The 14708-nt window shown below is 38.4% G+C and overlaps 1 protein-coding gene across 2 annotated transcripts in view; it reads left to right on the top strand.

The window, feature by feature from the left end:
* The window catches only part of srgap3 (SLIT-ROBO Rho GTPase activating protein 3), a 75591-nt gene extending 64892 nt beyond the window's left edge, over positions 1 to 10699 (top strand). For both annotated transcript variants that reach the window (XM_074665321.1, XM_074665345.1), the window contains exons 17-22: positions 1216 to 1443; positions 1745 to 1818; positions 3629 to 3809; positions 5504 to 5653; positions 5747 to 6062; positions 7250 to 10699. In XM_074665321.1, the coding sequence (XP_074521422.1) occupies positions 1216 to 1443; positions 1745 to 1818; positions 3629 to 3809; positions 5504 to 5653; positions 5747 to 6062; positions 7250 to 7696 (1396 nt within the window). In that variant the 3' untranslated portion in view covers positions 7697 to 10699. The remainder of the gene's footprint in view (positions 1 to 1215; positions 1444 to 1744; positions 1819 to 3628; positions 3810 to 5503; positions 5654 to 5746; positions 6063 to 7249) is intronic.
* The last annotated feature ends 4009 nt before the right edge of the window (positions 10700 to 14708 follow it).

Genomic DNA, 14708 nt, shown 5'->3' with positions numbered 1-14708 from the left:
TCCAAGCTAATATCTTTTTCCAGTCAGGTTAATAGGTTCATAGTGAACCCTTCGTACAGGCTATGATTTGATTTTGGGGCTGTCTACAACATGCAAGATAAAAACAAAGATGAAACAAAAACTTTCAGTAACGTTGACTGAAATTTATGTTGTCAAAATAATCTCTTCTCACATTAATGCTCTTTTGTTGCTTGTACTTCAACAATTAGGATAACAGAACATTTTTTTGACAGTATTTGGAGGTCATATCTCACATCATTGCAACCCAACACTCTGTGTTGAGTAAGCATCAAACAACTTTCATCAAGAAAAAAATAAATATCCAAAAATAGAGAATCAAACTATTTATTGCAACATCTGTTTGTAGTGTTTTACAAGTTATTTATAGCCCCGGAAACTCATACTGTACCAAAGTAGTATACCTGTCCCCATATAACAGGTGATGTTAATGCTCCTTTCCTGGATTTCTCCTGCAGACTTTAGGGTTTGATTTCATACCCAGGTTTTTCTCTGCTCTTTAAGACCTCCCGCTCTTGCTGGAGCTGTTCCAGCTGTGGCTTTGATGCTCAGCTTCAGCTTGCTGATAATGTGCAGGCACTGATTATTACTTCCTCTTGCAGCGCTGAATGATTTGGTAACTTAGAGGAGGTTCTGGCGTGTGCTGCTAAGTCGATTTGTGGAAGAGGTTGACTGATCAGAGTGCTTTTTAAGCAAATGTCTGAGTTGTGCTATGAAGCGTGTAATAGTGCCTGTCAAAGCTGAAGTCAAGTGAGGAAAGACACTCCAAAAGAGAATGTCTGCTGTAGCTTTACAGAATTGATTTAAAACTTAAAGTAGCTTTAATTAGTAATTTTATATCAAGAATGAACAACATGACTCCTTGTAATAGAATAGTGTCAGATATGGTGGTTAAGCCAACAAGTTCATACTTGACTCTACAAGCAAGCTGCTTTGAATTTTCTTTTTCAACAGCACTTGTCAACCCTATGTTTCAGTCCCTTGGCACACGACCGATAACAACAAATAATCAATGTGTCAACAGGAGGAGAGCTCAGAATCACAAAACATACTCTCTAAAATAAGTAACAATTAAGAACAAAAAGTAGAGTTATCAAGTACAATACAACTATATTCAGCATGTTTATAATCTGATCCCCACTAAAGGCTGCTGACATCACAATGTTAACTCTATGCTTTTTGTGCTCTGTACCCCAGTCTCTCCCAGTACAGCGATGAGAACATGATGGATTCCTACAATTTAGCGATCTGCTTTGGTCCGACCCTGATGCCCATCCCAGATGGACAGGATCCTGTTGCATGCCAGGCTCATGTTAATGAGGTCATCAAAACCATCATCATCCACAATGAAGTCATCTTCCCCAGCCTACGTGAGCTGGACGGCCCGGTGTACGAAAAGTGCATGACTGGAGGAGAGGAGTACTGGTGAGTAATGGATAGACCAGGTGGTAAACTTTTGAGCTAGGTGAAACTGTGAGGTAGTAGTTAGTTATTTTTTCCCCAACAAATGATTGTATGGCCTAGGGGTTGAGTAGCACACCCCATGAAGTTATCTCCCAAGTAGTCGGCTCTTATTTGAGCCCCTTTCCCATATGTCACTACCCATTCTCACTTTCCTGCTCCATCCACTTCATTGTTATTTCTAAATAAAGGCAAAAAAGTGAAAAATAACTTAAACATGTTGATAATGCTCAAATATATAACAATCGGTAACCTTTTTTTGCAGTGACAGCCCCCATAGTGAGCCAGGAACTATAGATGAAGCTGATAATGGGACTGAGCCACACACCAGTGATGAAGGTGAGCTAACTATATACATAGATAGTCTCATCTTACCAGATCATCATGCTTACTGTGTGTAACAGTAAAAGAAAGGAATTTGAGTTGTTGTCTTGGCAGGTCTGTTTACCACTTTAGACAGGAATGAAACACCTTCAAGAGGAACAGACAAAAAAAAAAAATCACCAATATTTGTAGTACCTTTGTTGACATGTCATTCTTCAATCTGACACTATCAAACTTCCGTTAGCATGAGCTCAAAGGCTAAACTAGAAATGTGGACATGAAACATTTTTACTACTAGAATTAAGCTTTTCAAATAAGCTACAGAATTTTCCAGACAGTTGGCCTAAAGTTAAGAAAACATTCACCACAGTTTTTTGAGAAGACTAAGGTAAACAATGCTAAGTTAGTTTGCTGAGTGCATATAATGTTTAATTGTTGAGTCAACAAAGAACTTAGTTAGCATGTTAGCATTGTTAATGTGAACATGTTGGCATCTTTGATAATAGGATTTTGCAATATTGATTTAGCATTTCTTCCTTTTTTTCCCCCTCCCTTTAGCTGTACCGAATTTTACTTGTAAACTGTTAAAGATTGTTTCTTTGCAAATACTAACATTGTGATGTCCCCTGAGTGTTTTGCTTTGAGCAGTCTTTTTGAATGTGAAACCTGTGCATACAGACAAACCTATTTTATTTGTTTTATTAAGTGATTTGACCGAGAGTTGAGTGAGGTTTGTGCTGCAACAGCTCATGACTGCAAAGGCTTATGTGATGTTTGAGGCTGAAGGCAAGTTGAGTAAACAGTGTTGGCATGCAGCACTGCCTCTTTGATCCTTCTGTCTGTGCGTGTGTGTGTGTGTGTGTGTGTGTGTGTGTGTGTGTGTGTGTGTGTGTGTGTGTGTGTGTGTGTGTGTGTGTGTGTGTCTCTATTCTTGCTTGCTCCTTGTTCAGTGTTAGTCAGCAAATCTCCAGAGACTCTCTCCTTTGTACCGTATTTCCCCAACTCTCCTCTGAGCTTTGAATGCTCAACTGGGTCATGCTCTGAAGTCAAGAAACAGACATCACATGATAAAACAATGTATTCACATCTGTTACTGAGAAGTCAATGGATGTGTAGAAGTGACTGTGTGTGGACTGTGTCAGGTCAGACAGGAAACCTTGTGTGCTGTTGCTGCATTCGTAATGAATGCCTCCCCCCTCCCTTTTCTTGCTTGTACTGGGGAAAGACAACAAAGGTTGATCGACTGTTGTGAGTTTTGCTCAGAGAATGGTTGGCTCTCATGCAGAGCTGTATCTGTAGTCGGTTCAGTTAGTGTCCTCTGGCAGCAGATCTGTTCTTGTGGGAGAATAAAAATTTGTTGTCAAATTAAGATCAAAGCCATTATGCTATGATGTTGGTGGTGCCTTTTCTATTTTCATTTCTCAGTAATTGAAAGCAGTTCTGTACAGAAACTTCTTTTTATCACTGGAAACCTTTTTCACTGGAACCTTAATCCTCATTCTGTTTGATATCAAACCTACAGCAAACTTTGACTGACCCCTGCTGGCTACTGTGGTCAAATACAACAACACAGCACAAGCATATTTTCAACAACTTTAGATTTTCTTTATTTGTTTGTTTTAAAAGAACTTATTTAAAGCTTCTATTGATAATGTTTAAGTATCAAATAAGTGCCAGAATCCTCATGTATCTCCTTAAACAAGAAGATGACAGAAACTACAAAGCCTTTCCAGTTTTTATTTTTCATGATCTTTGCCATCCAAAAGCCTGTTCAGCTGTTTATGCCACCTTTGGCTCATTTTTCTTTTTCTTTATATGATTTCAGAGGTGGAACAGATCGAAGCCATCGCTAAGTTCGACTATGTTGGTCGCAGCCCCAGAGAGCTCTCCTTCAAGAAGGGAGCATCCCTGCTCCTGTACCACAGGGCGTCTGAAGACTGGTGGGAAGGACGCCATAACGGTGTGGATGGCCTCATCCCACATCAGTATATTGTAGTGCAAGACCTGTGAGTACAAGCTAAGTGTGCTGCTGCACTTTTAAAGGGAACAATATAAGTTTGGGGATGATGGGATTTGATTTTGCTGTACAAAGGTCAAAGTAGCTCTCCCATTCTCATTAACATGATGTCGAAGAAATTTTGCACAAATGGGCACTTAACTACAATTAGATGTTTAAAGTTTAAATGTGTATACTACTGCCATCGCTGTACAAATAGGGTGACCATAAGTCCTCTGTTGCCTAGACATGTGCTCCTTTTTGGTTGTAAAACTATGTCCAGAGAGATTTTGTAAAAATTCCTAAAATGTCCAGGTTTTGCTCAGCTTGTTCTATAGACCATTAATATTTGTAATTTGTAAGCGCTGCACTGGGCCACAGGCATTGCTGTGATGTACCTACCTGTTGAGATGCTGAGCATGCACGCTGCATGTGTCATGATGGGAGTACCCAGGACATTTCTCTTAGATCAAAACAAAGAACATGCTCTGACTGCCAGCTCTTATTTTCTTTTTCTTTAATTATGAGCCATGATTCATATTATTACATTAGTCCAAATAAAACAAGAACTAATGACCTCCCTTTTTCTTTTGTTTGCAAACTCCCCCACTGAAGAATATGTCTACTTTTCTTTTTGTTTATCTAATATCCTGAGAATTTATTTTGATTAATATTTTTACAGAAGAAAAATACATTTTTGAGCAATGGGCTACCTCTCTTTTTTTTGTTTAACAAAGGTTTTGAGTCATTATTTATACTTTTGCTCATGGTAAATATTTATTTTTGGGCAATAGGCTACCTTTCTTTTTATTTCTATCTAAGCGTGCATTATTTAATTTACGTGGAAAAAAAGTGCTCATTTCAAACAGAAAAGGCATCCTTTAAATAAGTTTTTGGTTTTTAAAGGTACTCTGTAGTCTTTGCGTATATTTGGGACTTTTTACTGTGTCCCCAAGAGGCCGGGGAGGCTGTTTTCTTTTGGGTTTCAGAATATGGTCAACCGAGTACAAATGTTTTTTAAATTTTAAGAATTACTAGGTTTTGTATTCACAATTTCATGCCATGAAGTTTAGCATTAGTTCATTAAGGAAATGGAAGTCATAATCAAGCTGTAATTAGATGGCAGCCTGCTGGCGGTCACATCAAATTTACACAGTAAAACAATCCTTTTAAATAAGGCTACTTTCTAACCTGTCCACACAACATCAGCACCAGGTGGGACCACATTTCCTTTTGGCCATAAAGGGTTAGATATCTAAGTGATTTATGAGACTCATCCTGAAATATGTAATGAAGTGAAAGGACAGAGTGGTGACTCTTTCTGCCTCAAAGAAAGAAGGTTCACTTCCCCATTAGAGACCATTACTTCTTTTATCATGTTGTGACATGATATCTTAGTGGTACAGAGTAAGAATGTTATTAAATAATAGGCTTTTAATACAGAAATATGTCCCCAACCAATGTTATATTCTGTCTAAATGATGGATGTAAGCCTAACCTGCTTGGTTGTCAGAGGAAAACATCCACTATTCGATAACTTGTGGTTGTCTTCTGTCAGTGCTTTTTCTTTTTCTTGTCTGAATAACTGCAGCTGAAATTTACGTTCAAATCCTGTGTAGCATAAAGTGATAAATGTTCAAAAGTTTAAATCTACAGTACATGTATATATATATATATATATGTGTGTGTGTTGTGCTCTTTCAGGGATGATGCTTTCTCCGATAACCTCAGTCAAAAAGCAGACAGTGAAGCCAGCAGTGGTCCCCTACTGGATGATAAGGGTTCATCCAAAAATGATGCTCCGTCACCATGTGAACCATCACCTGACTACAACTTTGGAGGAGTTATGGGAAGGTAGAAACAAACAAATACATGAAACTTTTCAGAGTACTGTGAGGAGACTGATGAGTTTCTAGATTGATTGTTTGATCAAATCTCTCTCCACAGGGTAAGATTAAGGTCTGACGGAGCAGCGATCCCCCGTCATAGAGGAGGTGCAGACACTCACAGCCCCACCAGAGTCGCTGACACTCCGCCACGGGCTGCAGCCTGTCCCAGCAGCCCCCACAAGGTGTCCATCAGCAAAGCTCGCATGGAGAGCCCAGAAAAGAGACGGCTAGGCACGTTTGGCAGTGCAGGAAGCATCAACTACCCAGACCGAAAGGCTTACCCTGAGGGTCACCCTCTGAGACCGGTGCCCGGGGCCACTCGACACAGCAGCCTCGGGGACCACAAATCACTGGAGGCTGAAGCTCTGGCTGAGGTAAAGGTGGGAAAAAAATTGACAGACAAAAAAAAGTTTGGAAAATGAACAAAAGAAAAGTGGTATAATTTGTTTGTTTACCTCTGTTTGGTTGCCTTGTGGTCTCAGTGCCAGACTCGATATGAAGTGTCAGGTAATTATAGGATATAAATGGATTGGAAAGGATTGGCAGAACAGAGCCAGGCCCCCTGATGTAGCTGTAAGTCTGAGAGCAGCAGCTGGGACGTGGAGTAAATGTCAGCGCCAGACTGCAGCTGTGTGATAGACACATACCTCAAGGACATGGAGGTTTGGAGCTGCATAACAAGCAGAGGAGCAGCGAACATTCGGCACCAAACTGTTCTCATCAGCTAATGACTGCAGCAGTGGGATCTGAATCCAGTCCACACAGAGGATGTTCAGTCTGTACCGCAATTTGACCAGTGATCAAAGTTTATTTTGAAACACCATACAAGATTACCTTAGGGGTTTTTCAAAATCCTGCAAGTATAGAATTTAAACATAAATGTATAAAGTTTTAACTAATATATTAACTAGTTGATTACTCTAACGGTTGACTGTTCATAGCATGGATGACATGCCTCCATCTCTTCCCATTGTGATCAGTGAAGCTGAAAGACTGCCTTCATGAGCAGTTTGATATTGTGTTGCTGGAGTTGCTGACCACAACCCTTCCTATTATGCTGTCTGATTTTAACAGTGTCACATGCACCGTCACTGATGCCCACTCTGCTCAACACCCCTGGGAGTCCCCTGTCTTGATTTTTCATGTATTGACATAAAAGAGAGGGGAGATGTGCTTCCCCCACCTTTGGCAGCTCTGGCATTCCACATGTATACACGGAAAGGCAGGGAGCGCACAATACAGAGCCATAGTGCCAAAATTAACTTGTCACTTGCAAATATTTACTTCTTTTTTGGGGGGGTTGATTTTGGGGTTTTCATGCCTTTAATTGGATAGTAGAGAGGACAGTGGATAGAGCAGGAAACAGAGCAAGACTGAGGGGTGACATGCAGGAAAGAGGCCACAACCAAACCACTCATTTACTTCTTTTGATGAGAGTGTTCCTAGATTTGTTTAAATACTGTTTCATTGCAAATCAAGGCACTTTTGCAATTACACTAAATTTTGGCCTTGTATGAACTTCCATCTTTTGTGTTCATTATTTTCATCCCTTCCCTTCCAGGACATAGAAAAGACTATGACCACTGCTCTGCATGAGCTGCGTGAGCTGGAGCGACAGAACACGGTTAAACAGGCTCCTGATGTGGTCCTGGACACTTTGGAGCCTATGAAGAACCCTGTGAGCTCTGAGCCCGGAAGCCCTCTGCACACAATCATGATCCGCGACCCTGATGCCGCCATGCGCCGCAGCAGCAGCTCCACTTCTGAGATGATGACCACCTTCAAACCTGCTCTCTCTGCCCGACTGGTTGGGGCTCAGCTACGCCCTCCCCCCATGAGGCCAGTGCGCCCTCCTCCGACTCAGCACCGCTCCAGCAGCTCCAGCTCATCAGGGGTGGGCAGCCCCGCTGTAACTCCCACTGAGAAGATGTTTCCAAGTAACAACGCAGCCGCTGGTTCTAATATAAACACGTCTGGGGAGGCTGGTGATAAGTCTGGTACCATGTAGCGAAGGTGGAATCTGACAGCTGGGAAGGTTGTAAAACTTTCTACATGAGGGGAAAGCTTAAAGATGGGGTGCTGATGTGAAAAGGCAGATTGTGATTTTGTCTGTTTTCTGCTTGACTTAATTCAAGCTCTTGAAGTGAGTGTAGAGTGTGTTACCTTGGTGATGAATTGTGGAAGAAGCTGCAAAGGTGTGATAGCGTAAAGCTCTTTGAAACTTGATTTAGCTGCAGAGTGTGTCCGTGAACACAGGTATTTCAGTTTTACCTCAGTAACACAGATAACAGTGAATGCAAGTGAGGCAACACTTGTGTGAAATCTGGTTTCCACCCAGCACATGTCGTCCAGCTATGTTTTAGTAGAAACAAACATCTGGATGTGCATGTGTAAGCATTCAGGAAAAATAAAATGTCTGTAACAGACCTTATGACTGTACATACAATCTTACTTGAAGTTGCTGTACATTGTTTTTGTACTATTAATACATTGGATGTCCATTTAAGCAACAACTAAAAGACCTTGTATCCTTCTGCATGTAGGGATTTGAGATAAAAAAAAATAATAATTAAACAGTATGTTTGAGAAATTTGGCATCATATTTCTGATATTCAAAATATTTGACAGTATTAAAAAAAAATTCTTAAATGTAAATGTAAATGTTGTACCTCTAATCCCCTGCAAAACAAAAACATGATCTCCGTAAACTTAAACATTACTGATGAAAACTTTCAAAAACATGTCCTCTTCCACCACTATAAGCACTAAGACAGTGAGCAGCGCTGTCTCTGTGTCCTTTTCTATGTCCTGTATAAAATTGCTGAAAACTAATGCACCAACTAATGTAGAGAATCCTGTGGTAAACCTGTAAATAATATATAGCTAGTTCTTTTCTAAATGTTAATTTTGTACAGTAAAATAAGTGAAAGGGATGGTTGTGAAATTAATTTGTCAAGATCATTCACCTCCCTCTGATCATTTTCAGTGAAATGCAAACACATTCTCTGACAGTGGAAAAAAAGCTTAAATAAATTAACTCGCGGTATGTGCTTAAAAAACATTGGAAAAATGTAACAGAGAAATCAACCACAGAGTAAGACTTGGTGATTGCCTCTGACTGATTTTTTTGGTTTTGCATCATGTTGTGACACACAGATGTCAGAGTCTCATTGAAAACTGGAAATGTTGCCTCTTATTGCAATATAGACATTGAATCTTTAACCTTTTACAATTCCTCTTTAAATTTAATATATGACATCTACCCAGAGGAACCTGAGAGGCAGACAGTGTGAAATCCTGTTCTCACATCTGCTTCCTACCTTCCTGCCTTCATCTTGTCAATACTGATAGGCTCATTTATTGCAGGCCATCACTTGCTTTCTTTGGAAGACAATTTCAAAGAGAACATTCCAGTATTTTTATTTACTTTACCTCTCTGGTTATTCTAACAGCTCTCATCCAGAGCCCTTCTTGTCTGCATCCCAAAGAGCCTGCATTTTTCTGCATGTTTTTGCGCTGTAGCGTCTGACCCATCCTCTGGGGCAGTAATGGCTGTATGCAGTGCCTTTCCTGGGTAAAACGCACAAATTATCGCAATTATGGATGTTGTTTTTTTTTCTTTGAGGAATAGGCATTAACATTGACAGGGATTGGGAATGATAATTTCTGCTGCTTGCCGCAGTTACATAAATACAAAGAATGAAAAGGGATAACTGCTAGACTGAGCAAAATATACCTACATATTAGCATGTAAACCAAGCTCTGATTCCATTTAAACTCTGCAGCAATTCTGTGCGATCTGAAGTTAATAATTAAATACAAAATGTAAGCCGAAAATAATCGCTTTTCCTTCAATAGATTGTTTGTTACTGACAGATCTGTTAATGTCAAAGGTGGAAAGGGAAGATTCTTGAGAACAGTTATACAAACAGAGAAACAGGCAAAAACAGCATTTAATATCATACAGTGCGCTTACACCCTCTGCCGGTTCCTGCTGGTATTGCCCTCTGGTGCCATCACCTGATCCGGGCATTGCTAGTTTGATGTGCCACTCATTTTACAATTACTGAGCTTATTCAAACAGTTTTATTTGTCATTCCAGTTTTCGGTTTTGCACCTGTCAAAATCAATGAAGATAGTTTTAGAAATAAAAGCGTATGTGTATTTTAATGCAAAAGAAAGCACAGAATTTCAAACGGTAGCCTCTTCATATTTAATTAACTAGACTGTTTTTCTTATTTATAAACACTCGTTGAAGTGGTGCAGAAATTTTAGTGCCTTTTGTGCACAACTTCATTTTTTATTGGTCTTTTATATTTACTTTTTTTTTTACTGTGATGTTGTCTATTAGTTGTCATGTTAATTACAAACTGATGCTCCTTTTTTTAATCCTTACTTCTTGCTACTCGTGGAAAAACCATTACTAGGGAAACATTGTGTAAAGTAATTCGTGTGGTGAATTACAGAAGAAAACATCATGAAAAGCTTGTCTGTGCTCGAGTGACCCCTAAGAATAAAAGTAATGAAAACTACTGTAATCTACTGGAGAAGTTCAGTAGAATTATCTCAGAATATTTCCTTTCATCTTTTCGTTCTCTGTGTGAAATGCCTGTGCTGTGGTTGAGCCGTAACTCCTGTAAAAGCAGTCTTTGCAGAAATGATGTAAACAGCAGGACTCTTACGCACCCTCTTCCTGCGGAGGTAATGGAGCTCTTGCTGCTCTATTGTTTCTCCTACTGTGATGTTACATGGACATTTCCTCTCTTGAAATGTATGCTGAAATGAGTAACACTGATGGACATAACATGAGTATTCAAAAGAGACATAACAGTGGGAGAGCAGCCGGTGGGAAGTGAAGTGTGAGGAGCGGTCACACTTGTGAACTTCTCTTTAGTTGTTTGTCTAGTGATGCTGTTTGTGGATGAGTGTCTGGATGTTTGAAACCCTGTGATGTAATGTACACCATACCACTGACTGGTTGTTGAAAAACTTTGAGTCCAAATAAAACCATTAGTGCTCTGTGAAACATTGTATTATGTGAGACTTGTTTTGGGGGTTAAAATGCCAACCTGGAGGCTCATGCTGTACTCTTAATATGGTAATCCAAAAGAAGGCAGGAAAGCAAATAGAGAGGGGTTTTTTCACTTCGACATAGAATAACAAAAAACTTGAAAAAGCTCTGTGAAATGTTACTGAACTCTGGTACCTGACAGAAATTATGCAGTACTTTTCTCATACAATGACATAATTTAAACTAGAGAGACAAATATGTGTGGGCACAGAAATCGACTAACTGCATTTTTTCTCTCATAAACCCAAAATAATTACGTATTTAATCCCAACATTTCAGGGTGACTCACATTTCAAGGTCAAATGGTGTGTTTCATGAGGTTAGCTACAGCCAGATAGTAGCTACTGCCTATATGTCACGATTTGGGTAGTTACTCGGGATGTGCAGCTACATTGGAAGTGCATGAACATAAATCTTGAATGGATGGAGATAGAAGGGCACAATAAAATATGATTTTAAAATGTCTTATCTGCCAACAAATGTGGAAAAACACACATTATAATATATTAATTTATATTAATATATTATATTATTAATTTATATTAATTTATACTAAACTGTTATTTTAAGATGCTATGGACAGAACATGACCAACCTGACAGGGAATGCTGTGAACAGGCTCAAATGTTAAGAATGATAGATTAATGCCTTGGGAAATCTTGATAGAGCTTAGCCAGCCACAGTGTTTGTTGTACTAAGGACAATTGTACTCCTCAGTCCTATTAGCGATAGTTTTTGGTAGTCAAAAGTAAATTCAATAGCAGTAATTAACCATTTTGTGCGACAATAATCCTAAATACCTGTTAGCTCTATTTCGTTCTGTTGGGAGAGTGCCTCCAACATGGTTGAGCTCAAGTTGATGAGATCGTTTAAAAAAATCTATTATTAGCATCAGAAATGAGGTTGCAGAAAGCTAAATATTATTGTTTGATGGAAAGTATCCCTTTAACGTTACAATAGCTTAACTTCCAATCTAAGGTAACACCAACCTGTGCATTTTTAAGCTAGGAAGGGTTAATTGTTAGCATTTTCTGCTGTCAAACAGAAGCTAAGGGGATTTCAGGTAATATGTCATTTTGAGCTGAAATATGATGTTATGTCTTTTCCGGATTACTCTTTGCATTGTCTGATTTTTGCACGTTTTGTAAGGATGACTTTGAGTTCAATACCTCACTTTAACAGCACTACATAGCTGTTTAGATATAGCACAATTACATGTCAAGCATAACATCCTATTTTTAGAACAAACTTGTCACGTTATGACTGAGGCCGAAAATCAGTGTATATGGTCTTAAATGAAACACAAATGGTCTTAAACTGTTTCAGATATACTTCATTGCAAATAGACAACAGTTTGAAGGTGCTTGGTAATGTACATCAGTTCAAAACAAATGTATTCTTTCCAGTTGTCAAATAGGTTAGACCTGGATAGCTTAATATTTTTAAATGACAAAATGAGAATAGGTGGAAATGGTGCTTAAGCCTTAAATCAAATGAGAGGAGGTAAAATTCTAAAACTATTTACAGAAAAAAAATGAAGAAGTGAAAATAAAATGCAACCCATGAAATGTACAAAGTAACAGTGAAATTCTAAGTCAAGAGAAAAGATGAATGAAACAAACTGCACCAGAGCCTGTGATTTACACTTTGTCCACATGGGGGACACTAGGCTGCAGCAGTGGCCCTGTTGAATGAACAAGGTGTTTACATGGACAGTGTCTGGTCAGCCCTGTGTTAATAATTACCCGAGGATTAGGAATCAGCCTGTTTGGTACACAGTGAACAGCATTTTGCATAAATGAGATGATTACATTTCCCTTTGAAATTGGCTTTCTACCCCATTGGTCAGAGTGTCAGACCAGCATCTCACATTGACAGCAAACACAGAATGCAATTTGTTCCACTTGGAAAAACATTGTTTTACAAGGATATGTCAGATGTATTCATGGTTGTCATTAGCCTGAAAAGAATAGCCTATAAATCTTGGTACACAGATCTACTGGAAGTTCCTAAAACTTGTAGATGTGACACTTTATAGTTACTGATGTGTAGTTCAGGTCAGTTCCAACAGCAGGTACTCCAAGCACAATATGATACTTAGTGTTCTTATTTTATAACAAAGATATACTTGAAAGGAGGATGATGCAATAGTGTTTGTAATGAAAGATATCAATCCTATTGGAAAAATAAAAAGAATACAACGCGGTGCAATACAATTTAATACAATACAATGTGCTTTTATTGATCCCCCTTTAGGGAAATTCTTTTGTAAGAGCAGCTCAAATAAAGACAGAAACAAAGTGTAAGGACATCTGTTTGGTGCATCAAGACAGAGGCTAAATCTGCAATTGTTTACTTTCATGGACACTGTTGTAGGAGTGTTTGACCATTTAATTGACATTAAAAAAAAAGTGGCGTCATATTTACATTGTCATATTTTAATTGGAAACTAAATCTTTAATTCAAGATTCAGTATCTTAAGTTTGATATGGGTGAAAAGGCTTCAGATTCATAGTTATTTAATATTTCTGATAGTTCATTATTCAAGTCACAGTTTTAATTGAGTTCTATTAAAGGTTTTAGTTTCTTTTACTGAAAGTAGTTTAAATTTCTTTAAACTTGCATGTAGTTAAAAGAGTATGTGTTAACATTTTTGAGAAAGTTAGGGGTCATCCTAGTGCATATCCATGGTCTGAGAGAGTTCTATGTTTGGTTGCAGTGAATAAAATCGAGTAAGAACGTATTGATGAATTCTAGATTGGTGCTTCAAATGTTCATAAGGGCTGTTTAAACATACAATTATGGGTTTGCACTTTTAGTAAATAAGGCTCATTGAGTATTAAAAAGACATGTACAGTAGTGTGATTGATGGCGTAATTGTAAGAGTCCAGGTAATATCAAGTTGTGGAGCTGGAATTATGAAGTCTTGAGACATATTCGATTTCCCCAATCAGACATTAACTTTGATGTGTCTGTTGACAGTAACTGGAATGTGTTTAGTACTGACTTGCCTCATTATCATTTTGCTGATTGTGTTACATGAATTATTTTAAAAAAGGTCATATTTTAAAAAGCAATTTTCTAAAAGCTGTGAGCTGCTCAGTTTGTTAGCACACATCTATTCTCTGGGCTCTGGACACAACTCATTATGTGTGCATTTTTTTCCTTTTTTGTTGCTATTTTTCTTTTTTTGTGTGTAAATCAAGCAATGGAGAGGCTGAAATGAAGATGCAAATGATCTAATGAATTATTAAGATGACTTGGAAAAGGGAAATTAGATTTATGAATTGGCAACAAACAGGCAGGTCTAACAGTTTCCCTGGAAATTATGTGATGCCTCCATAGAACAATATGTGTCTCATCAGCACAGAACAGATGCCACTGATGCTTTGGAAAATTAAGTTGCATAAGGCCTCTCCTGTGGCCTGATTTGGTTTATCTTTTATTGTGATTAATGCACAAATGAGAGTAAACGCCTCAATAACACATAATGTCTTTTTAAGACACGTGGCAGAACACTATCATTATAACTTTTTGTTCAACCTTCACACTGTCTGGCTCCAGCATCTCTTTATCTTCATCAATAATAAATGGAAAAGCAGCTACACTCTGGAGTTAGATCCTCAGGGGGAAACTGAACGGCAAATCATTCATTCGTGTATCTTCTAAATTAAATAATCTATCTTTCTTGTACAGTTCTTAAGTAGAAATGGCAGTACATGTTTGCCTGTACATGGAAATGCAAATTCATTTGATTTACTCAAAGCAGCTCTAGTAAGAGACAGGATGCTCAATACTGTGAGAATACTTAAACTGAACTGTTGCATGTGTACAAATACATTCTACGAAGGGTTCTGTAGTACACATCCAGGTGATTGAGGAGAAGTTTATTCACATAGTTTAAAAATGTATTAATTATTTCTTATTTGATCAATAAAAAGGAAGGCAG

Source organism: Halichoeres trimaculatus, unplaced genomic scaffold, assembly GCF_033239565.1.
Source record: "Halichoeres trimaculatus isolate MK-OKI-2021-1 unplaced genomic scaffold, fHalTri1.1 fHalTri1_scaffold_1, whole genome shotgun sequence".
Lineage (NCBI taxonomy): Eukaryota > Metazoa > Chordata > Actinopteri > Labriformes > Labridae > Halichoeres > Halichoeres trimaculatus.
This window is presented reverse-complemented; position numbering and strand designations above follow the sequence as displayed.